This window comes from Solanum pennellii, chromosome 8 (assembly GCF_001406875.1).
Source record: "Solanum pennellii chromosome 8, SPENNV200".
NCBI classification, from domain to species: Eukaryota; Viridiplantae; Streptophyta; class Magnoliopsida; order Solanales; family Solanaceae; genus Solanum; species Solanum pennellii.
The window spans coordinates 68,631,364-68,656,349 of NC_028644.1; the positions used below are offsets into that span (position 1 = coordinate 68,631,364).

A 24,986-nucleotide genomic window follows, 5' to 3' on the forward strand; every position below is an offset into this window, starting at 1 on the left:
CTCTAGGTATAGTATTAGACTTTTGAATACATTAATACATATGCAGATACATAGAGAAAGGGTGTATTCGACAGTGAAAAATATATTAAAGAGGGATAAGATATTTAAATACATAGGCGTCTAGGGTGTATGAGAGAAAAGTGAGATATATTCGAGAGAGAAGGAATATATCAGAGAGGGATGAAATATACGAGAGGAAGATATGATTGTATCAAAGAGGGGAGCGATGTATAATAATATTATTTGTGGCTCTCCTATTTTAAAATCAAAACACTTGGCCCATAGTTTGAAACTAAGTTGAAATTTTATTTAAATGTATAATCTGAATTTTTGAATTGTATTTTTTTCTTATAAATATAAAAACTTCATAAGCTAATGATTTTTTTATTTTAATAATAATGATGATCAAGTCAACTTGCGTGGACTTCAATAAATTTCATGAAATACCTATTGCCTTCCATCAACATACGTATCGAATAAACTTGTCTATCAAAACTAGAACAGATGGGACCTGAGACCTCATATTTTAATTTTATTGACCACTAAATTGCACCCTTTAATATGCTCGTGGATAATGATATAACACTAGCAAATTACCTTAACCAAATTGTCATCACAAGAATCAGAAGAGGAAACACTATATAGTAATACCATAGGCAATAACAGATCTGTTGCCAAGATTAAGGAACACTCGGCTTGTCTAGTTACATATTCTGTGCACTTATTTTATGAATACAAATACAGCAACAGACCCAGTGTGATGTCTGGGGAAGGTACTAGAATGAACACGGATCTAACCCCGTCTTGTTTGAGGTAGAGAGGTTGTTTATGATAGACTCTCATTTCAAGAGAAACGTTTTCAGAATTGAAAAAAGTAGTAGGAAAGCTCGGACCAGAAATCTCTTCCTGATCAGCTTCAAATAGACAGTGCAGAAGAAACAAACATCCGCGATGCTTCAAGCATAATGCAGCGTCTGGTTTCCTAACTCCTTTGTCACATCTTCGACTGCAGGACAGTTTTTCTGCCCGATTGAGTAATTTTACTTCCTACAGTATTTCTTTGCTTCTGCACCTTCTCCTTATAACCAGCGAGGGTTGATTGTACTTCCTCGAAATGAGGTGCCATGGCATTCTTCGTATCATCAAGCCACTTCAGAACTCTCTTGAATGGGCCTAATATCCGCTCACGATCCTTTTCATCCAGAATCTAAATTCAGCAAGAAAAATGGTTTTCTATAAGAACTCAGAATTAACAGCACTCAGTTGATGGACGGAAAATTATCGTTCCTTCATCAGCTATACTAGTAATGACTATACAGAAGCAAATGACCGGCTGACTGAAACTACATTTACAGGACGGCTGAATGAAACCACATATACAGGATGATTACTATGGGTATTATTATTCAATTTCAGTGGAAGTTTATACAAGCTGATGGAGAGAAAAGCAACATTTTGATACAGTTCTGAATTGAGCCAACCTTGTTCCAAATAATGTCCGAAGCAATCGATAACTATGCTTTGAATCAAAAGATAGTAAAGCAACAGCAAAAAAGAAAAGAAAAAAAAGGGAAAGTCTCTTAACCTCAAGTTGCATAATCTCACACGCTAAGCTAAGATCTGCAATTGAAGGTTGGTCACTCCCAAGCAAAAAGCGTCCTTTTTTCTGGAGCCAAACAGACTCGATCGTTGCAAGACATGCTATAAACATCTTCTCAGTTCTTGCTGCTGCTTTTGTATTTAAAGGCAACCCAACAGTAGGAGCAAGAACAGAATAAAATGTATATGAACCTGAAACAGAAACGTTCTTGAGGGAAGTGTTGGAAATAGCTAAAAGGAGAGGCATATCAACAAGTAGTAATCACAGAATGCTGCGGAATAAATCACGTTTATCTCAAGTGTTATTATTCATCGACTCATCATCATTACTGGAAAAAATATCACCATCATAATCGACCAGACTTGCAACTAAAGTTTTGACAAAGGTCAATTGTTTCAATTACAAGAAACAGAAGTACTAAAGACTAAAGACAGTAAGAAACTCGCAGACTTGCAGCAAAGAGTCTTGATTTAGGTAGTCACCAGAATCTTAATAAAGAGCATTATAGCATGCCTGTTGCTCTTCTTTTGAAAAGATCATACAAACAAATTTTCCTGGTTAATCTCATTTCAGGATAAAAATTTAACTCGAATGCAGACTTAACCTTAACAATTTTGTTTTCCAAGTTCTCCCAAGATTCACCATTAAATTAACTCAAGCAAGATATCAAATTCCAACTGGAAACTAAAGTAATCACAATCTCTGATATAAGCACCTGGACCGCGAGGGAAGTTAGTACGATGCCAGTCCAACACAGATTCAACCTTTGCTCTTTTGTATAAGTCAGCTGGATACCTTCAATAGGACGGTGTAAGAAACAAGAGATGTTAAGTGCAGAAAAGATGATTCATAATGCCTATTGTCGTGTACTCATTGTCAAGCACAAGAGATTTAAAGTGTACTCATTGTCATTTCCATGATTAAAAAGAACATTCAATTCAGGTATATACTGCAAGACCCAAACTTGCTGAACTTACCAATGATCTGCAATTCGTGGAAATGCACAAGCCAGGTATTTAAGAATTGCATGACTGCAAACACATAAAGTTGGTTAACGAACATTTACATGTTATCCAAGTCATACACTACTCTATCTGAAACTCAGGAAAAGATCAAAAGAAAAAGGTCCAGCCTCATATCACCGCGAATAAAAATATGGGAAAGGGTTAAATTTGGCCTAGAATTATGCGAAAACTGTGTGAAATAGAACATATTTGCCCTCCCGTTAATAGTTAGGGTCAATTAGGCCCTCACCATTACATGGCATCACCGGGTGGTAAGCTTCTGGCATTTGAAAATAAGGGCAATTTTAGCCCATTTTAGTAACGGCCAGAGCATATTTGACCCCAACTATTAACGGAGGGAAAATCTGTTTCATTACGCATAGTTTTAGGGAAAATTCAACCCTTCGTCCAAAAGTTATTTGACATACTTGTCTCCATGGGCATTGTCTATGGTAGTTTCTTGTACCCCATGGGGCAAATCTGTTTCATTACGCATAGGTTTAGTGCTTCATTACGCTAGCACACTACATATAAGCTTTATTAATATTCTCCACTTACCACCGAGTATTTTGCCTTTTATAATACATATATACAAGTGATCACATAAAATGATAAAGACATTGACAACGCTTTCAAGATATAACGGTATCAGTGTTTTCGAATTAAGCTTAAGATGTATGCAATATAGGAAAATGCTAACTTTTCAGTTGAAGCTCAAATTACCTTTCGGAAAGCTTAAATCTTCCATCCATTATAGCTGGTATTTGCCGGATGGGATTAATTTCTGAAGACGAACACAAAGGAAACTATTGAAATTATGTGGAAAATTAAGAAACAAATAACAAATCAACCCCTTTCTTAGTTGGAAAAGTATTGTTTATTAAAAAAAAACACAAACCTCGATATTCAGGAGACAATTGCTGGCGTTTGGAGAGATCTATATGAACTTCCTCAAAGTCTATCCCATTTAACCTATTGGGAAAATAATCATTATAACTCCATTTTGAGCTTCAAAACTACAAACAATATCAAGAAAAACTTCCTCGCCGTTGTTAAAGAAGGACAAAAGTCCCACATCGGTGGTTAATGAGATGGGTGGACTTCTTATAACACTTGGGCAATCCTCCTCCTTTTGAGCTAACTTTTGGGATGTGAATTAGGCCTAACACCTAATTTCACGTGATAACACAGCAAGACCCGTCTCACCCACGCGTGAGGTGGGTGCTAAAGAAGGACAAAAGTCCTACATCAATGCTTAATAAGATGGACAAAACTTGGCAATTCTCCTACTTTGAGCTAGCTTTTGATCAAAATATTCTCGCTCCCTGTCCCTGTCCCGATCACACTCTAGTATTTTTCTAGATTATATATAAATACTTTTAGGATAATACTTTTTTGCGTACTAAACAAACGCAAATGCAAGTTAATTAGTAAGAAAACAACTTATTCTCCAACAAAACATATTCATACCAAAAACTTTAAATTGAAAGACTCAAGTATAAAGCTCCCATTTGAGCTTCAAAACTAATTCTAACAAACAAAAAATTGCTTACTTGCAGAAGATTATAACTTCACGGCAAGCTTGAGACATACGATCTACGTATAATTTGAGCGTCATCTCTATAATCGCCCACTGTGCTTCAACTTTCGATTTTCTTATTTTGGATTTAGACACAGTCAACTCAAGGGATAGCCACTTATAAATTTACGTTTTTAGGTAGAAGTGTTTATTTTTTTCTTAAATTTATTCGATTAGTTTAAAGAATATAACCCACCAACTTAATATAATTCAAATCCAACCCACCTAACTTTTTTTTTAAATTCAAACTCACAATCTTCAGATTAAAAGTGAGGAGTATTTATCATCCGAGTAATAAGAGATGGATCGAGTTTGGTTATATTAGGATGGTGTTTTTTTTTTTGAATAACTACAACTGCTTTCGAGATTTTTATCTAAATAAGAGTAGGGATGACAAATTATGTCGAAAATATTTTTTTGTGAAATATTATGATACAAACCTTATTGATACTTGCTTTGCTCATTTGTTGGAAAATTATATATAATAGTAAATTATTAATTTAAATTAAATGCTATAAATATAGTTTGATTTAATTGTAACCTATAACAAAATGTTGTTATTTCGCCTCTCTCCAGGTAAATTTCGCTTGTCACTCTCGTTCTCTCTCTCGCCTCTCTCATTTTTATACAAATGTATTTGTATAATATACGTTTGCGTTTTGTATAAAGCGAGAGAAAATTATATATATACGTGTATTTTCGTTCCCCTCTCCCAAATCTCACTCGCCATTCTAGCAGATCTCACTTAGATCTCGCTCGTCAGTTTATCCCTCGCCTCTCTCGATTATACAAATAAAATTGTATAAATTGTGTTTTTATTTGTATAAAGCGAGAAAAAATTGTATATACACATGCAAATACATATGTCTTCATCCTATGCACTTATAATTATACAATACAAATATTTTCATGTCTAATTCTCTTTTGCCTTTCTCTCTTTATACAAACATAATTTATACAATTTTGTATGCGTATATAGAAACAGAAACAGATTATATGCAACTATTTTTTTTTACATATGTATAGAAATATATATATATTTATGTTTGCTATGAAGCGCAATTATATAAACTATAGTTATAATATACAAATATAATTTTTGTGTTTGCTATACGTGAAAGTTAGTTTTGTTTCATTCAAAAAGTAGAGTCCATAAGTTGGTTGTTGGGTTAAGCCCAAGTTGTTTTTGGGCCATAAAGCCCTTTTATAAGGAAAAGATATTAATGTCCTATTTTCTTTTCCACTTTGTTTATCCCGCCCTTCGAAAGACTACAGTTGATCGGCGCCGGACTTTGATCACCGTCGGCGTTTCTAAGCCGTTGCCGGACTATGATGGAGCAAGTGAGTTCCAAAAGACTTCAGCCGAATTCATCGAAAACCTTTTGTTTTCCCCTTAATATTCTACTTTTTTACTTTCTCCGCATACTGTTTTCATTTTATTTCTTTTTTGCAAATTCATGTGTATTGCTATTGATTATCTCTGTTACAGATCTCCGTCAAGTGAGCTAACCACTCGGTGTTTCAACTTCTGGTTATAAATTTATTAAAGCCTTTGCTCCGTTAGGTAAAGTTTCTGCTCAGTGTCTTACTCTTACTTTTTTAGCTTTTCAATTTTGCATTTTTTTTTATCTCGTGTAATTGCTTATTTTAATTATGCAATAGTGTGCCTCGTGAAGAATAAAATTTTTCATGATATTGTTGACCTCCCAAAATAATTCAGTTATAAATGCTTTGTTGTAGAGCTCATGTTTTTCGCATCCCAAAGCAAAATCTCAGTATTTTAAGGCGATTTTCTTCGATTCTAAGACAAACCCAGTTCAATTCTGTGTTTAATCTTCCTGTGTCATCTGTCTCAAAGCCGATCCGAACAGTTTTACCCAATTCTTTGGTTACCTCTAAGGGTTTTGAGTTGTGGGGTTTAAGATTAGATCATACCATGGCTAGTCAATCCAGCAATCCTCAATCTGTTTATGATTTCACTGTCAAGGTTAGAACCTTTGCTTATTTTGATTTGGGTTTTTTCTAAATTGTTCAATTTTGCTTATTTTGACTGATTGGTTTAGAAAGAATGTTGTTTTTGTTTGTTTTATTAGTGTTTGGGGTTTGGAAATTGAGTTATGTGGTGTGGTTTTTATCAATTTATGGGTTAGTGGGTGATTGAAATTTGGTTTTATATTGGTTATGAATCAGTAACATAAGCAAAAAATGTGAAAGATCATTCATTTTTTGTTTTCTTTTGTGTTAAAGGTTGCTCATTTATTTATGCTTTTGTTTAGTTTCTTGTTTACCTCATGAGTTTGAGCCTTGGAAACACGGTAAGGCTGCGTACAATTGACTCTTGTGGTCCTGCCCTTCCCGAGCTGGAGCATAGTGCATTGGCTTGCCTTTTGTTTTTTGCAATTAGAGATTTGGGGCTTTGAGTTCTAAGGAGTTATTTTCAACTTATTAGCCCTTGCTTTATTGGTTTGTATAGATTTGGAATGACAAGATAGTGTAAAATATGGTCTTTTTTATTCACTTCATCTTTTGAGGTAAAGAGAGATGCATCTGCTGTGTAGGTAGCTAGGTTTAACTTGTTACATGAATTTGGTTGATGTACACAAGCATCTTGTATTGCATACACTTTCCAACCATTTAAGTGCTATAGTGCAAATGATTTTGACTTACCAGCGAGGGGAAAAAAAAAGATAAGCAGAGGGCTGTGTGTGAGCTTGTGATATATGGTACCAAATTGGTGCTTGAAGCAAACTAAGGCTAGTTGCTGCATTTATCATCTAAACTTGGGGCTTGTTTTTGTTTCTTTATTGTTAAGAAGTTTGGTTTAGGTTTGTTTTGATGTTGTTAATACAGTATTGGTTGAGAGTAGTTAACCAATACTAGGTGTGGCTTAACTCTTTGGACTTGCTTCACAATCATAACTCTTTGGACTTAACTCACCCTAGGTGTGGCCAAAATCAATGGTTATCTGAATTTCTCAAACCCATTTTAGTCCTCATCTTCACAGACATCAAAAACAGTTGGCCACCAGCTGATTAGCTGATGTAGATACACAGATTTGAATTTTGACTTACTTCATGGCATGTTCACCTGAACTTTTAATTGGTCCTTAATTCGGTTAAATTGGTTTGCTGGTCTTTTATTTTGCTGAACTAGCTTTCAACTCGAGTAAACTGACCTCAACTCGGCATATCTTTTTTTTTTTGCCTACCTTAAAATAAGCTACTTGTTCTTGTAGAGGACTAGTTGTTGACAGAGTCATTGACCGTAACAACCTTCCTTAGATTTGATGGAACTTTGTAGCTCTGCTTCCATCATGGTAATTCTGGATTTCTCACATTTGAAGGTGAGTTTCAAACTTGTCTTGAGGCTCATGGATTGGATCCAAGTACCACCATCAGTTTCTTTCTCAAGTGTTGTGGGCTTGTCAAATTAGTCAATTTCTTTAACTGCTATTTGGGATGAATTACCTATTTCCACCTTAAATCAATTCAATATTGAATATGAACAGTCAAAAATTCCACCTTTATGAACAGTCAATAGAAATACCTAATTGTTGATAAATTAGGGTTTTTGTACGAGAAAATAGGATGGGTAGTGAATGTTGATAAAGTTTTTAGAATTTTTTGGCATTTCTATTGACTGTTCATATTCAATATTGAATTGATTTTGAGGTGGAAATAGATAATTCATCCAAAGTAGTTGTTAAAGAAATTGATTAATTTGCCAAGCCCATAACACTTGAGAAAGAAACTGATGGTGGTTACTTGAATCCAATCTATGAGCCTCAAGACAAGTTTGAAACTCACCTTCAAATGTGAGAAATCCAGAATTACCATGATGGAAGCAGAGCTACATAGTTCCATCAAATCTAAGGAAGGTTGTTACGGTCAATGACTCTGTCAAAAACTAGTCCTCTACAAGAACAAGTAGCTTATTTTACCCTAGGCAAAAAAAAAAAGATGCCGAGTTGAGGTCAGTTTACTCGAACTGAAGGCTAGTTCAGCAGAATGAAAGACCAGCAAACCAATTTAACCGAATTAAGGACCAGTTCAAGTGAACATGTCAGTAAGCAAGTCAAGGTTCAAATCCGTGTAGCTAACCAGCTGGTGGCCAATTTTTTTTGATGTCTGTGAAGATGAGGGCTAAAATGGGTTTGAGAAATTAAGATAAGCATTGATTTGGTCACACCTAGGGTGAGTTAAGTCCAAAGAGTTATGATTGTGAAGCAAGTTACCTGAGGGCAGATCTCTTAATTATTTACTGTTGTTGTTCCCCTTAGTTGCACGCATGTACAATTACTTCTATCTTCTTCTTAGTGCAGTTAAAGAATCCTTTTATATGTATCACAGGTTAGGTAGATACGGATCCTATGACTTCAGAGATGGAACCAGTTCAGATTAATGGTGCACCTAGGAGACCTCGTATTCTGCTGGCAGCAAGTGGAAGTGTGGCTTCAATTAAGTTTGCTAATCTATGTCGTTGTTTTTCTGAATGGGCAGAAGTTAAAGCAGTTGCAACGAAACCTTCTCTTCATTTCATAGACAAAGCTTCGCTTCCGGAAGATGTCATTCTTTATACTGATGAGGAGGAATGGTCCACTTGGAAGAAGATTGGTGATAGTGTGCTACACATTGAGCTCCGCAGGTGGGCTGATATTATGGTTATTGCCCCTTTGTCAGCAAACACACTTGGGAAGGTGATGCATCATTCCATGTTTTATTACTGAAATTTTATTTTATGATAACACTCATTCTGCCTCAAAAACACAATTTATTCCCTTATCCTGTACTAATTGATCTTTATGAAATGGACTATCAACAATGTTAAACATACTAATTGAACATGTCCATGCTAGAAGATTAACGTTAAGAATGACACCAATTCAATTCCCTACATCATTAAGAAAAAGTTTGTAGTATTACTTATATTGCGATCTACTTTGCAATTAAGCTGATATATGTCTTATGTACTGTAGATTGCAGGTGGACTATGTGATAACTTGTTAACCTGCATCGTTCGAGCATGGGACTACAATAAACCCCTTTTTGTGGCACCAGCCATGAATACATTGATGTGGAATAATCCATTCACAGAACGACACCTTATGGTAATTGATGAGCTTGGAATCTCTCTCATACCACCAGTTTCAAAAAGACTAGCTTGTGGAGATTATGGAAATGGCGCTATGGCTGAACCTTCTCTCATCTACTCAACTGTAAGACTCTTCTATGAGTCACGGTCACAATCAGGTGGCATCAACTTGGCTTGATTCACAGATCATTAAATTTTATTCATCGGTTTGTACAAGTGGTAGAAATTGTTGAAATTCAGGACCTGGAACAGTGTTACTTAGCATACACCAGTTGTGTTTATTTTTCTCCTAAATTCTTCACCTCTTTAACTTGTGTCATGTTTGTATCCAAGAGGTAACTTTCAGTCAAGTTTCATGTTCATAGTAGTCGATTGGCTCTTAATATTATGCAACTCTATATAGTAACTGCTACTAATTATGTATATGATCATGATCATGATCATGAACAAATAAATGTGTGATGGGAGAGTTGATGTAGCTGTTTTTGGGTCAGTATGAATGTACTTTTGTGTTCGTGTTTCTCTCTGTTAACAGAGAATAGGGGAAATCATGGTGGAAACTCCCATTGTGGCACTAGAGAAGTTGGTTATAAGGCAGATCAAGGATTTAAAGGACTACGTAAGTTAGAGTTAGCAAATTTATACCAAACAAGTTGGAGTCGATTTGTATGAATCCTCGATGATCATGTTTTACTATCTAAAATTTATACCAAACAAGTTGGAGTCTGTTTTAAGAATCCTCAATGGCCATGTTTTACTATCTAAGCTGAACTCATATCATCGTAGAAAAGAAAAAAGAGACTATGTTATACTATCTAAGCTCAATTCGTATCATCATCGTATAAAGGAAAAAGAGACTATGTTTTACTATCTAAGCTCAATTCATATCATCATCGTGGAAAAAGGAAAAAGAGAAAGAGAGCTCAGATGCACATTAATTCATCCTAAATCAGATGTCTGTGACGACCCAATCGTTCACGAACCGTGCAAGTAAACGTCATTGCTCATATGCACCAGCCGGGAATCGAACCCGGGTCTGTACCGTGGCAGGGTACTATTCTACAACTAGACCACTGGTGCTACATGTCAGAGCAACTATGTAATTTTTATACCATTTGTTAATCAATATCCACTTTGAGGGAATGTTGTATTTGTCTTATTTATTGCTAGCAAATTGTGTGGATATTTGGAAAAATAGTAAAACTAGTCAATTCATGAACAATCATCTTTACAAAATATACCATAAATTTACCCATTAGGACATGATCATCTAGATATACAATTTATGTCTGGAATTCTCCATGTAAACTCAATCAAAGTTATCATAACCTGAAGTCTATGCATTTTTTGTCTGATCGATCACACTAATAGCTTCAATAGTTCATTGAAATGTATGTATATAATCATAACAACTCTTCAAATCCTATTCAATAATGTCACTGAAACAAAATTATTTCAACTTGTTTTCTCTTTCTTTTTTTTCGAGGACAATAATAGATCATCATGTCATGTCTATATCTTTTATGTCAAACTCTATTCTTTATCACCTAGTATTTTTTTTTAATGAATCAGCACGTCAAGAACAGATTTCATGGATATAATGTTCAGAGTTTTGTAAACAAAATTTGCTAATTACTAGTTAAATAATATGAACAATACATAAAAATGAATACATTGACTTTTTATTTGTTAATTCCTTCTAATACATGCAAGTACAATGTAACATATAAACGTGCCTGCAAATATTATGACATTTTTTTTTCATCTTAGTACGTGCTACCATGTTATGGCACTACAAAAAATATATAGAAAAGAAGATGAAGATCAAGAAAATTTTATTGTTAGCCATCAAAATGGCATTTTCTATTTCAAAGAAAAAAGCTAAGATTAACAAAAAAGTTGAATTACATAAAGAAGAAAGTTTCTTTTTTTCTTCTTTTATAGCTAAATTTTTGTTTAGAATTCCATCTATAGTCCTTGTTTTGATTCTTATCTTCTTATGGTCTTCTTCTACTACTATTATTTCTGGTAAAGTAGTACATGTTTGCATCTCATCGCGTAAACTCAATGATCTTTATTGCATTTCTGCTGGCACTGAACCACATCTTGATACCGCGGTTTCTTCTCTCAATGGTACTTCTCCTTCTGTTTTTGTAGATCAGAAGGATATCGCGTCAAAAGAATCTAATCTTCAAGACACTGGAGTAGCAATAGTCGATGAAAGTTTCACATCAAATGATAGTTCCACATCAAATGTGGTTGATGGTTCAGTACAAATTTATAGTCCTCTTGACATCCCAACTCCGCGTGTCAATGATAGTTCCACCTCAAATGTTGTTGATGTTTCGAGTCCTGTTGACATCCCAATTCCGCGTGTCAATGATAGTTTCACATCAATTGACACTGTGTCTAATGTTGTTGATGTTTCACTACAAAAATCTAGTCCTCTTGACATAGCTATTCCGCGTGTGAATGATAGTTCCACATCCATTCCAAGTGCAAAACAAGAAAGTGCAACGTCTGTTGATTCATTTGCAGGAAACAGAAGTGTTTCTTTCAGAAACAAAATGGTTGATGAGGAACTATTGATCGCTTATAATGACGTGGAGGATCAATTGAAGGTGCATCGTTCATGGGCAGCAACGAGCAATACTAATGCAACGTGTGATGGCAGGGGAATCTATGTGTATGATTTACCAACAAAGTTCAACAAAGACTTGGTAGCTCAATGTGCAGATATCAATCCTTGGGTTAACCTCTGCAAGTACTTCAGCAACGATGCAATGGGAGAACCAATACAGAATCTTGGCAAAGGGTGGTACCAGACACATCAGTATTCACTAGAACTGATATTTCATTCGCGTGTTCTGAATCATCCTTGCAGAGTTCACAATGCAGATGAAGCAAAACTGTTTTATGTGCCTTTTTATGGTGGACTTGATGTCTTAAGATGGCATTTCAAGAATGTATCGAACGATGTCAAGGACTCGTTGGGAGTTGAACTTGTAAGATGGTTAGAGTCACAGAAACATTGGTTTCAAAAATCAGGTAATGATCATGTCTTTGTTTTAGGTAAAATTTCTTGGGACTTCAGAAGATATAGTGACACCATATGGGGGAGTAGGTTCTTGGAGCTAGACGAAATGCAGAATCCGGTTAAACTCTTGATTGAACGACAACCATGGCAAGTTAACGACATAGGAATACCACATCCTACTTATTTCCATCCACAATCAGACAATGACATAATCGCGTGGCAGGACAGAATCATCAAGTCAAATCGAAAACACCTAGTGTCCTTTGCTGGTGCAGCAAGGCCTGATGCACCAGAAAACATAAGGTCAATCTTGATCAACCAATGCACATCAACCAAAGATCAACAATGTAGATTCTTGAACTGCAATGCAGGTAGCTGCAATCAGCCCGAGTCGATAATACAACTCTTCATGGAATCTGAATTCTGTTTGCAGCCTCCAGGGGACAGTCCAACAAGAAAATCAGTTTTCGATTCGTTGATATCAGGTTGTATACCTGTAATCTTTGATCCCTTTACAGCATACTATCAATATTCATGGCATTTACCACAAGACCATAACAAGTACTCAGTTTTCATAGATCAAGAAGATGTGAGAAAAATGAAAGTCAATGTTGTGGAGAGGCTAATGCAAATTCCAACAAAAGAAAAAGAGAAAATGAGAAGTTACATAGTATATGAGTTGTTACCTGGATTAGTATATGGAGATCCAAATTCTAAGTTGGAGAAATTTCAAGATGCATTTTCAATAACTATAAACAATTTGTTTCAAAGATTGAACAAATTGGAATTATGACAAAGTGAAATTTGTGATATGTATCATACTTTTTGTATCAGGGAAAAAAAAAGGTGGAATTGTAATACATCGCCACCACTTTTTATGACATCATACTGAAAACACTTCTAATCTAATCTCATCTTTTGTAGAGTTTATGTATTGTAAGTAATCTGAACTTACTCGAAGCGACTTAGCGAGCCTTCCAAACAACAATTATACCTATATTCTGTTGTTTGGAGATGACTTAACTGTTAGTGAATTTCGTCTATCATTGATTTCTATATAGAGACTTTTTACTACGTAAGTTTTGTAAACAACTTATTCATGTTAACTATTAGAATATTTTATTATTAAACATATCACTAATTTATTATCAGTTGCAATAATTCAACCTAAACACACAGTTATTATTTATAAATCATATCATAATTCAATTCTAAATTTCTAATTGTTGAAATGAAAATTTGAACAATATAAATATATAACTCTATCCATATAGTCTGAACAAGTGGAAAAATAAGATTTTATCTTTAGTGACTTAAATGTTCTTTTGTTGGAATTTTCTATAATTTTCTAGAAGATTTATCCATTAAGTTACAAACAAACCACAACTTTGACTTGTCGATAAAAACAATTAGACAAGTAGACCCTACATGCACAACTTTTATAATATGATTTCATATACATTTGTTCATAGCATATACCTTCACATCATTGCTTACGTGACTAAAATAAATAAATCAAACCATCTAGTCTTACACAAATTAAACAAAAAAATTTGTAATCATAAAAAATTTTGTTAAAGATATTTAAAGTTTACTTAATATTTATAAATATAGGATGTGATATTTGCTTTTAATGGTTCGTAAAAGTAACATCACATTATTTCGACGATGGCAAGAATAATAATTAAAAAAAATATCAATATAAAAGTTGACAACGTGTTCGCCTTATATTGTGCCACGTGTCTCTTTGCTTTCATGCCACGTGTAAAAGCGTGTTCCATATCAAAATACAGAACACATACGCTGTTCATGATTTTATTGACCTTCTAAAAAAAAATCAGCTATAAATGCTTTGTTCTACAGCTCGCGTTCTTCTCATCCCAAAGCAAAATCTCAGTATATTAAGGCGATTTTCTTCGATTCTAACACAAACCCGGTTCAATTCTGTGTTTAATCTTCCTGTTTCGTCTTTCTCTAAGCCGATCCGAACAGTTTTACCCAATTCTTTTGTTACCTCTAAGGGTTTTGAGTTGTGGGGTTTAAGATCAGCTCATACCATGGCTAGTCAATCAAGCAATCCTCAATCTGTTTATGATTTCACAGTCAAGGTTAGGACTTTTGCTTATTTTGATTTGGGGTTTTCCTGAAATGTTCATTTTTGCTTATTTTGACTGATTGGTTTAGAAAGAATGTTGTTTTTTTTGTTTGTTTTGTTAGTGTTTGGGATTAGGAAATTGAGTTATGTGGTGTGGTTTTTATCATTTTTTGGGTTAGTGGGCGGTTCAAATTTGGTTTTATATTGGGTATGAATCAGTAACATAAGCAATGAATGTGAAAGATCATTTATTTTTGTTTTCTTAGTTTTTTTGGTTTATGGTCGTATCTCATGAGTGTGAGCCTTAGAAACACGGTAAGGCTGCGTACAATAGACTCTTGAGGCTCGGCCCTTCCTTGAGCTGGAGCTTAGTGCATTGGCTTGCTTTTGTCTTTTGCTATTAGAGATTTGGGGCTTTAAGTTATGAGGAGTTTTTTTCACCTTATTAGCGCTTGCTTTATTGGTTTGTATAGATTTGGAATGACAAGATAAGCAAACAGTGCGAAATTTCAGTCTTCTTTATTCACTTTTATCTTTTGGGTGTGAAGAGAGATGCCTCTGCTGTGTGGTTAGCTGGGTTTAACTTGTTACATGAATGTGGTTGATCTACTCAAGCATCTTGTATTGCATACTCTTTCCAACCATCTAAGTGCTATTAGTGCAGATGATTTTGACTTATCAGAAAGGAAAATAAAAGATGAGCAGAGGTGTGAGATTGTGATATATGGTATCAACTTGGTGCTAGCAGGAAACTAAGGCTTATTGTTGCATTATTATCTAAATTTGGGGCTTGTTTTTGTTTCTTTATTGTCAAAAAGTTTGGTTTTAGGTCTGTTTTGATATTTTCAATATAGTATGTTGAGAGTAGTTCTTTTTTGGGACTATACAGTTTGAACTCTAACCTGAATAAAATCTTGGATAATTAAAGTTCTTTTTAACCTGAACCTGAATAATATCTTGGATAATTGAAGTTCTTTTTATTCTTTATAGGATGCTAAGGGCAAGGATGTTGATCTCAGTATTTACAAGGGAAAAGTCCTTATCATTGTCAATGTTGCATCACAGTGGTATGTATTAGTTTCATAGTTATTTTATTCATTATATGTTCGAAGCCTCTTCACAATATTTTGGATTTCAATAGGAACTTTCGATGAGAGAAATGATTGCTAGTTTTTGCTCCTTGTAATTAAGTGAAGTTTTCATGTGTTGCTCTCCATAGAATTGACTCAAAATGAAGAAGTATTAAACTTGAACCTTATCCTACATTGGATAGGGCGTTCCTCCCCGTGATGAGAATACTATGCATTGTGATAATAACTGAATCTACGAGATATTTAGTGAAGTTTTCATGTGTTGCCCTCCATAGAATTGACTGAAAGTAAAGAAGTATTAAACTTGAACCTTATCTTACACTTGATAGGGCGTTCCTCCTCGTGATGAAAATACTATGCATTTTTATAAAAACTGAATCTACGAGAAATTGAAAATGACATTATTTTACTTGACCCCTGAGTAAACATTCTTACTATGCTTGGTCCACTACTCAACAAATGTGTTCTTAGTACCACTAATGACAAGTGATTGTGCATATCCAGATAAAATGTCTTTTTCATTTCGGTGTAATTTGATTTCATTGTGTTTACTCTGAAAGGTTTGAGCAGTTACTTGTTGTATTTATGATATCATTCTTTGATCTTGTTTAACATTTGCTTGTGACTGTTAACTGATTCCGTTTTCTGATGCAGTGGCCTGACTAATTCGAACTACACTGACATGACGGAGTTGTACAAGAAATACAAGGATCAAGGTTTGTCCAATTCTACTGAACTAACTGTGCCCTCGATTCTCCAGCAATGGAGGCGTTCATCCTGACATAATTCTGCAAAGAGAACTTAAATAAAATGGATGTTTATACCTAATTTAGTTTGTTAATTATATGTTCTTCCTGTTACACAGGTTTGGAGATTCTGGCCTTCCCTTGCAACCAGTTTGGTGGACAGGAGCCTGGAAACATTGAAGATATCCAGCAAATGGTCTGCACTCGCTTCAAGGCTGAGTACCCCATATTTGACAAGGTAGCAATAACACGAAACATTCTTCTCTTCTAGTCATCTACGCTGCAGCTGAAACTGAGAATAAATGAAGCAAGCTGTATGTACTAACATCTTCGTGTGTTTCGTGTGGTCTAGGTTGACGTGAATGGCGATAATGCTGCTCCATTATATAAGTTTCTGAAATCAAGCAAAGGTGGGTTCTTTGGAGATGGTATCAAGTGGAACTTCTCCAAATTCCTCATTGACAAAGAAGGACATGTCGTTGATCGCTACTCTCCAACCACTTCTCCAGCTAGCATGGAGGTAAGAATCCAGTGTCCTGTCCTATGATAAGCTTCTTTACTCAAAAAAATTGTTCACTGACGATATAGCTGATTCCTGCAGAAGGATATCAAGAAACTCTTGGGTGTTGCTTAAGCTCTAGAGTCTGGACTCGGCGCTGTTTCTGCATTTTGTGCTAGAAATAATGAACATACCACTGCGAATAAGCTATGTTTGATGTAATTTTCTTCTTGTTTTAGCTACTACCAATGTTTGCTATTTTGTACAATTTCAATATACTGATCAATATTTCTATTTACAAGTATTATCAAGTTTTTTCCAACTTTTGGTAAAAAGATTGCTAGTAAAGATAAAAACACTTCATCATTTCAAACAACTGTGCATATACACAAATCTCAGGGAACCAAGAGAAGTAGCAAGTACTATTATTGAATTTATACTTTACACTATTGTGTTTTATTTAAGAGATAATGACAGGTAATTGTTCTTATTAGATTTCATTGGATATATTGTATCGAAATGAAAGCCAAGGATGAAGACTGTATATATAAATCCTTGCATCGTACTACCACGAGACTGAATTAGTCAGACCAGTGAACTTCGAGCCAACCCCAATCCTTCTTTGGAACACCTAGATTTTTCCACACAGCTTCAGAAGCATCAACAATGTTATTTTTACATCCTCTACTTGTGTCACATTCATCAACAACCATAGCTTTTGTACTCTTTCCATTTGCATAAATTGTAATTTTATCAAAACATCTTTTCCCTTTATTGTACCATCTAGTTGATAAAGCCACTATTGGAACTGAATTATGGTAATATTTACCACTACATTCTGATGGTCCACCTCCATCACCACCTTTTGAAAAATCATTAATTGTTAAAATTGCCTTCATATGACCATTGTGCTTTTGAGCTTCAACAATCAATATGTTATTAAATACCATGGAAATAAGGATCAACAAAGCAACAACATACCCTAAAATTGTTTCTTTCATGTTTTTCCAACTTTTCTTGATGTTTTGAGTTGATAGAATTGGTTTGCTATTTATAGAAGATTTGCCATCTAAGTAGAGTTGGTAATGTATAATCCAAACCATTGAACATAACGGAGTAAAAGTAATAAAGTAACATCACAAGAAAAATAACAATGTGGAGAGGAATTAAAATAGACTAGGGAACTTTTGGTTTTATTAGATAATAAAACTTATTTTTAGTATTGTATGTGTAAAATAAATTGGAACTCTGTTATTTGTGTTGTAGATGTGATATTTTTTTTTAAAATTTTATTTGTTTGAATACTCTGTATTTGAGGAGATTAATCTTTCGTAAATAATCTTTCTACCTTCACGAGATTAGAGTAAAGATCTGCATGTGCTGTTTTTGTACCCTTTACTTGTGGAACTACATCAGTATATTGTTGTTCTTGCAACTTGTTCTAATATGTACGACTATTCTTTTTTTTCTTAAAAGGATACGTTCAATTGATCAAAGCGTTGAAAAACAAAATTTTTAAAAATAAGGAAAAAGGTTTTTCACTTTTCAATACACTTCATCTTCACACCATCTCGTAGTCTCCATCCCCACCTTCCATAATATTTATCTAGATTATACACAAGTATGTTTTGAATAATTTGTTTACGCTCACACACCAAACACAAAAATATTGAGTAGAAGCCGATTAAAATATTTTCTATGGTAAACATTTTCCTTTTCAACTAAATACATCCAAAATGAAAGTTGATTTTCACTCCTTATTCTTGGAAAATTTTCCTCTAGCCATTGTTTTTGTCCCTCTGTTTTCTTAATAATTTTTTTCTTAGTGTTTCCCTAATTTGCATTTACATGACCACCACTACTCACATTTCAAGTATAAACAAGATATTAATCGGCAAAAATTAACTTTTTTGGGTGGCAAACTTACCATAAAATAGCAAATCAATCAACAACTTTGACAAAGGGGGTGATATCATCGATGTGTAAGTGACAGACTAGCATTACTAGTAGTCTGACACGATCCACTGAGATTCAGTCCTTTCTCCCAAAAATAAAAAAGAGAATTAGCTTGAGACCATGGAGGCAAAAGGGGAACTCATGTTTGGCCTGTTGATTTGTCCCAAAAATAAAAAAAATATTCCAAGTTACAACAGAAGAGACCAAAAGCACTTCTAAGGAAGCAATAATTTTACTTGTAACAACCATATCATTCTCTTCCTTACCACTAAACAGTACCTACAAGGAGAATTTTGTTACCAAAGTTAGCATAATCCATCATCTACTAATTGGCAGACAGTTAAGTCGTTGAGCTTGATCACCTGACGCGTTTCATTTACAATAGCACATATATACAAACTCCTCATATATGCATTCCTGCGAATTGTGTCATCCACGCGTAAGATCAATCTCGGTCTGGGAATTTCTCACATCTGCTCGGGAACTTGGAGGCCAGACACTCCGACCAGACCCTGGTGTAGATGACTTTTCAGCAGACTCCTGCTCGTCTCTAGTGCTACTTTCTGGTTTGCTCTTTCCCTTTGGATCATAGACAAAGCTGCATACGACTACCTGTGGCAAAAATATTATTCATTTGCTTGTTACACCAGAAAACAGAAGACAAATATCTGATCTACAAGCCAGAGTACCTGAACAGGGCTGGCTGCTATAAGTCTACCCCCTATAGCACCTCCAATTACATGGCCATCAGGACTACAAACTGAAATACTTATACCACCAGTGCGAGTGCGTGGGCCACCAGTTTCAGCAACCAAGTAAGAACCAGACAGACATAGTATCTCGAAACGGCCCTGCATAGAATTGGAAACATGTAATTCTCATGAAACATGTGGAAACTTTTTTACTATAATGAAAAGAGAATTGGAGAGGCAACTTACCCTAAATTGGGGAATGTTATAATATGTATATGTTAATTAGTAAAAATCAAACAATTTATTGGAGGTTAAGGTTCTCGAGTCATGGGTAGTCCATTAGTTTTATTTCTTTGAGAAGGTAATAAATTTAGTATACAATTAAATTAACAAGCCTTGGTATATGATTACTATATTGACTAATATGTTGAAGAAGTTGCTAAAATTGTTAGATTTGCAGCATCAAATGTTTATATCTCATCGTCATATCCATGTTTTTTTAGTTCTCCATTAAAAAATAAAGATGTTTCTCTCCGATCTAGAAATCATAGTTCTTGTTCCTGTAAGTAGAACTTTAACCATTGTACCAAAGAGAAATAAACAATCTTGAAAGGACTATATGGATAATGGATCTTATACTATCATTTTAAGTGGAATTTGATGCAGCACAGATTCTAATTGTGTTCTTCTAAGGCATACCAACGGATCATTATGCATAGATCATTGAACACATAGCAAGTTCTTTTTTCGGTTTCCAAGAGACAAGTCTGATACACACAAGACGACAACAAGAATACCTAGTGTGTTCCACAAGTGGGATCTAGGGAGGGTAGGATGTACACAGACCTTGGTCCCACTTTTGATAAACACAAGTCATTGTAAAATAATTATAAGCATCACCTGAATTTGTTCTATTGAATTGTTACACAACCTATATCGTTCTTAAAACAGCTGAAAGGTCCTGGACCCCAATCACAACATTTTTGTGTTTTGTTTGAGACAAGCTTATGAAAATTTCTCTACAATGAAGTGTGTTGTGTACCATCAGGTCAGATTCAAATCCCAATAGAGACAAAAACACAAGGTGATTTCTTCCCAACTATCCTAGCCTCTGTGGACAAAGGAGTAACCTGATGCTGGTGGGAGGTGGGAGGCCGGAGGTGGCAATTAGTTGAGGTGACACAAGCTGGCCAAAACCACGGTTATAAAAAAAATGTCTCTACCAATTGCAAATTGTCAGTCACAAATCACAACCAGAGATCATTAGCCTGATACTCTGAGAGAACCATCGGTTAATGACTATTAAAATTGCAGGATATCTCTGATATCTCCTAATCATATATCAACAGTCAGAAATTTTCAGAAGAAGCTTAAAGTTCCTAAGTAACACCTACAAAGCAAAGAGCCCTATCCACCTCCTTTTTATCTTTATTACTCCTAAAATAAAACCCACTGTGCATTTATAAGGTGGGGAAGTGGCAACGCTCCTAGTAAAGTTAACTTCCAAAAAGGAAGAATAAGGAGGCACTAATATAAAGCTAGTCGACAAAGAAACTATGTCTCACTATCTCAGCATTTAAAAAGTAAGTATGCAGAGCATCTTCAACGGTTACAACAAGTTTTGATCGAGGCACATGCAACATTTTATTTACTACTATTTTTTAAATTTCAAATATCTCACCCACTGATATCTATCAGCTCTTCACTTTCCCATAATCTTGATAAGGATCTCTAAGGTTGAATACTTTAAATAAAATCCCAGTCTAAGATCGTTCCATTACTTTCTAACTGGAATTATCAGCTCTTCAAGTCTAAGTAAATCACAAAATATCAAATGAAGTCTAACCTCATAAGCAACAGTGGCACCAGAATTGGCAGGGGGGCGTAATGTTATAGCTGAAACTGCACCATTAGCTGATAAGATACATAAAGCCCTAGGCCTCTGCTGTGCAAATGCCAACAATTTTTCCGCAACATCCTACAAAGTTTAAGGAGAGTATCTAAGTGAATTTCGCATCAAGCAAAACAATATACAGGTTACAAAAGCTGATGAGATAGAGTGTTAAGCATATGGTTTAAGATGGAACATCAGTCAAATCACATTTTTCCACATCTAAATTAGCTCTTCCCTCTGGAATAACATGTGGGAGAACCTTCCCAACGATGTTCTGTTTCGGTTACGAAAAATTCTTCTTACCTTGTTTGCATCACCTCCACTATGTTCACCCATAGGAATGAGTCAGAAAAAAAAACACAGAGCATTTACTTCAATTCTGTTTATCACATAACAAAAATCACATATCAACATCACGGTTTGGTTCCCTTTCATCCATGTGCCAAATTTATTGTGAGAAAGATTTCTTACATTCAGATCCGAAAAAGGGGAACGTGGTAAAATACTTCAGTCATATGCTAAAGACAATCATTTTAGCACTTTCTCCCAAAAAAAAAAACGATCTTGCATACAAAGTTACCCGATTTTATCAATGAAAGGAAAAGACTATATACATACAAAATATGTTGAAAGCAATACCTCTCCTACACCAATGTGTATAACATGAGGAGTGAAGGCCAGTCCAGCGGAACTACTCATCCATTCACCTGCAGCAAGCAATTTAATCTTCAGAAACTACAATAAAACAAATAGGATATTTTGTGAGTTACAAACTCCAATTGTGAGATAAATTAGACAACGTGATTGGAAATATTAGAGAGAACTTCCCCACCTACCCTAACACCTCCATCCTCCCTACCTGGAGTTGATGGGGCCTAATCTAGGGAAGGGGAAGTTCAATATTATTATTATGTGATGTGCAGCCATCAACACGATGTCGAGTTTAACACATCCAAGCAATTCAAGCAAATCATTCTGTTATGCCACATTAGAACAAGTTTTACTAACTAAATAAGAGCAAGTGAATCTGCACGAAAAATAGTTTAATTTGCATAAAGTTATATTCTCTCTTCTAAATGCTAACAAGATTCAGACTATTAGCTCTGATTCTGGATGACAGGCAACACTGTTTAAGCATACTTAGACAGGACCAATAACTCAAAACTAGTGAAGCACATTAACAAGAACACCGGCAACCTGCTAAAAATGTAAAGCGAATGCCATATACCGCCTCATAAAAGCAGCATCAACATAATAGTGAGTATAACAAAGAAATCGAAAAACACTAAGTTTAGTTAGCCAACAACTTAAAAACACTACCAAGCAAGATAGTATGAGACAACAAACAGCATTCAAGTAACACATTGATGAAATTCAATAAAACCACTCATGATCAAATCATCATAACTCACCAACAGAAGCTAATTGTTGCTTCCACCCACTTCCAGGAGGCCGGCCCCTGATACGCTTTGGCCCGGGGGTAATGGACCCACTTGGAGGGTTACTAGACAAAGGGGACAATGCTAAAGACATGTTGGTCCCATCAGGACCATATTTCCTAGGCCTACCTCTCTTCTTTTTCACTGGATCACTACCAGGTGAAACACTAGAAGCCATACTAATGTTAACCCCATGACCAAAATTGGATGATGAGTTCTCAACTTGGTATCCTGAGTTCACATTACCACTACTACTCCCCATATTGGATTGAACTGCAATGTTAGCATTTGTAAGAGACTTGTAACCAGATGGAGTAGATACCCCTGAAGGTGTCCCAGACCCACTACCTACATTAGAACCAGAACCACTAATCCCTCTGTTAAGATAGTAAGCTGCAGAACCAGATAGTGCCATCCCTTCCCTTATATCCATGCATTTACTCACTGAAATTTTAAACTCCAGTAGAGAAAAAAACTGAGTCTTGATCCTTCTATTTACTAAAAAGATGGTATCTTTTTATGTAGTTCAATCAACCAATTCAAAATGGAACATAAAGTACAAACAATAACATAAAACCCAACAACAAAAGTAGAAGAAAAACTGAGTCTTGATTCTACTATTGTACTAAAGGTGATAACTTTTTTCAAGTTCAATCAACCAATTCAAAATGGAACACAAAACCCAACAACAGAAATCTAATCAAACCATGAAAAGGATTCAACTTTTCTTAAAATCCTCAGAAGGGTTTAAGATGGGTTTTTCAGTAAGTTCATTAACAAGCTAAAAACTAGGAGAAAAAAATGAAATCTTGAAAATACATAAAGATTGAATTTTGAACCAACAGAACTTCTAAAGATCACACATTTAACCTCTACTTTGAAAAATGCCTAGGATTTATAGTACAAAAACACCACCAAGATAGTAATTTTAAGTGAAAAAGTAAGCAAAAAACTGTATGAAACAGGAAAAGTGAAAAAAAATAAAATGAAAACCCTAGATTTGAAAAGAGAGAAGAGGTGATGAAGTGAGTTTTTTGGAAAAAGAGGAAGAGAGGAGAAGGGTAAAAGACAAAAGCAAGTATGAAATAGTAGTAGAAAATTTTCAGCTTTTGAATTAAAGTAAGGAGAAGACAACTTTCTTTCACAGAAGTAGAATAAATATTTATTTTAATTTTTTTTAGGGGTTTGGCAAAAGCCAAAAAGGGTTTAAGAAGTCATGTTTGGAGTTTGGTGGAAAGGAGCTTCTTTGATTTTTCACATTATAAAAAAAAAAATTTTTGAAAATTTTGAAGTCGAAAGTGTTATTTATCGACATATATTATGATGAGATAATTGAGATTCCACCACTCTTGATTCAAAAGTCTTTGAATTTAACTCTCTAATATTGGAAAAATCATGTCAGGAGTGTGTCGAAACTTTCAACCGGGGTCATCTCGACAAAAGTGGATCCCGCGCCGAAGTTCTATTTCGAATCAAATTTCACGAGAGGGCTTAGGATTTGCATTGAAAGGTCTTTCTAGACCAAACTTGACGTTTCGAACCTAACGAAACCGTCAGAATTACGTCTTGAGGTCGTCTTCCTGGAATTTTGATAGAAATTGATCATTCGGGCTTCAGAATACAAAAATTTAAATAAAAGTTTAGCAAGTCAAAAATAATTTGGGATCGCTATAAATAGTATCAAACAAAATCATTTTCATTTATACCCTAATTTTTAAAATGGTTCCCACTACTATTTAACCTTTCAAATTAGTGATTTTCTTTAATAATTTTTATTTTTTGAGTTTTTTTTAAGGGGTGATTGGAGGACAGTTGGTGCACCTAAAAGTACCAAAAAATTGTCTCTGTCATCTTACTATTATTAGCATATCTTAATTTATTTATTTTTATAGAAAAACACTAATGAGAGAGAAAGAGAAAATCTTTTTGCCATTTTCTTTGAATTTTCTCTCTCTTAATTAAATTCAAGGCCTGTTATGTACTCTCTGATGAATTTATTGATACTTTTTTGGACATTAAATAAAGAGACAACATAGTGATTTAAAATAGAATAGGAGAGAGAAAGACAAATAGTCAAACTTCTTTGAATAAAAGGACAAACATATAGTCAAATAAAGGAGGGAAAATTAAATTTTAGTGAAAGGAATATGTAAAAATTCAAAATTATACTTTATGCCCCTCATATTTACATCAAATGATATTTATAGAGGTTATTTATGGAGTTTAAAAAAGTAAAAAAAAATTAAATATTAATAAATTTATT

At 34.7% G+C, this 24,986-nt stretch overlaps 6 protein-coding genes and 2 non-coding genes across 11 annotated transcripts; 3 read left to right on the forward strand and 5 right to left on the reverse strand.

The window, feature by feature from the left end:
* Positions 1-613: 613 nt before the first annotated feature.
* Positions 614-4,323, reverse strand: LOC107028498 (glutathione S-transferase T1-like). Of its 2 annotated transcripts, XM_015229581.2 has the most exons (7): positions 4,158-4,321; positions 3,503-3,576; positions 3,328-3,388; positions 2,578-2,631; positions 2,316-2,395; positions 1,586-1,791; positions 614-1,207 (listed from the first exon to the last, which is right to left on the reverse strand). In XM_015229581.2, exons 1-7 carry the CDS (start codon positions 4,220-4,222, stop codon positions 995-997), a joined length of 753 nt encoding a protein of 250 aa, XP_015085067.1. In that variant the 5' UTR covers positions 4,223-4,321; the 3' UTR covers positions 614-994. The 2 variants fall into 2 exon arrangements, with proteins under 2 accessions (XP_015085067.1, XP_015085068.1); XM_015229582.2 differs by lacking the exon at positions 2,578-2,631 and having other exon boundaries at positions 4,158-4,323.
* Positions 4,324-5,384: 1,061 nt separating this feature from the next.
* LOC107028640 (phosphopantothenoylcysteine decarboxylase-like) lies at positions 5,385-9,752 on the forward strand. Its single transcript, XM_015229784.2, has 4 exons — positions 5,385-5,524; positions 5,673-5,747; positions 8,533-8,879; positions 9,159-9,752. The coding sequence occupies exons 3-4, from the start codon at positions 8,553-8,555 to the stop codon at positions 9,450-9,452; spliced, it is 621 nt and encodes a 206-aa protein (XP_015085270.1). The 5' UTR covers positions 5,385-5,524; positions 5,673-5,747; positions 8,533-8,552; the 3' UTR covers positions 9,453-9,752.
* Positions 5,924-17,064, forward strand: LOC107028642 (probable phospholipid hydroperoxide glutathione peroxidase). Of its 2 annotated transcripts, none has more exons than XM_027918871.1 (6): positions 5,924-6,170; positions 15,397-15,473; positions 16,152-16,213; positions 16,363-16,481; positions 16,596-16,763; positions 16,845-17,064. In XM_027918871.1, the coding sequence occupies exons 1-6, from the start codon at positions 6,120-6,122 to the stop codon at positions 16,875-16,877; spliced, it is 510 nt and encodes a 169-aa protein (XP_027774672.1). In that variant the 5' UTR covers positions 5,924-6,119; the 3' UTR covers positions 16,878-17,064. The 2 variants fall into 2 exon arrangements, with proteins under 2 accessions (XP_027774672.1, XP_015085272.1); XM_015229786.2 differs by lacking the exon at positions 5,924-6,170 and adding an exon at positions 14,132-14,419.
* Positions 10,194-10,280, reverse strand: LOC114078513. The gene has a single exon (XR_003580193.1). It is a non-coding gene; the product is annotated as a small nucleolar RNA snoR114 (small nucleolar RNA).
* On the reverse strand, positions 10,284-10,354 carry TRNAG-GCC. Its single transcript has one exon. It is a non-coding gene; the product is annotated as a tRNA-Gly (tRNA).
* On the forward strand, positions 10,940-13,199 carry LOC107028641 (xyloglucan-specific galacturonosyltransferase 1). Its single transcript, XM_015229785.2, is given in 2 exon segments — positions 10,940-11,024; positions 11,027-13,199. Coding segments are annotated over 2 exon segments (2,163 nt in total). The 3' UTR covers positions 13,105-13,199.
* Positions 17,065-17,323: 259 nt separating the features above from the next.
* Positions 17,324-17,692, reverse strand: LOC107027891 (putative ripening-related protein 2). The gene has a single exon (XM_015228936.1). It carries the CDS (start codon positions 17,690-17,692, stop codon positions 17,324-17,326), a length of 369 nt encoding a protein of 122 aa, XP_015084422.1.
* Positions 17,693-18,822: 1,130 nt separating this feature from the next.
* Positions 18,823-23,894, reverse strand: LOC107027118 (AT-hook motif nuclear-localized protein 5). Of its 2 annotated transcripts, XR_001457716.2 has the most exons (6): positions 22,697-23,894; positions 21,924-21,991; positions 21,237-21,368; positions 19,388-19,549; positions 19,061-19,310; positions 18,823-18,977 (listed from the first exon to the last, which is right to left on the reverse strand). XR_001457716.2 is itself a non-coding variant. In XM_015228294.2 (5 exons), exons 1-5 carry the CDS (start codon positions 23,154-23,156, stop codon positions 19,128-19,130), a joined length of 1,005 nt encoding a protein of 334 aa, XP_015083780.1. In that variant the 5' UTR covers positions 23,157-23,893; the 3' UTR covers positions 18,823-19,127. The 2 variants fall into 2 exon arrangements, 1 of the variants encoding a protein (XP_015083780.1); XM_015228294.2 differs by having other exon boundaries at positions 18,823-19,310; positions 22,697-23,893.
* Between the last annotated feature and the right edge of the window lie 1,092 nt (positions 23,895-24,986).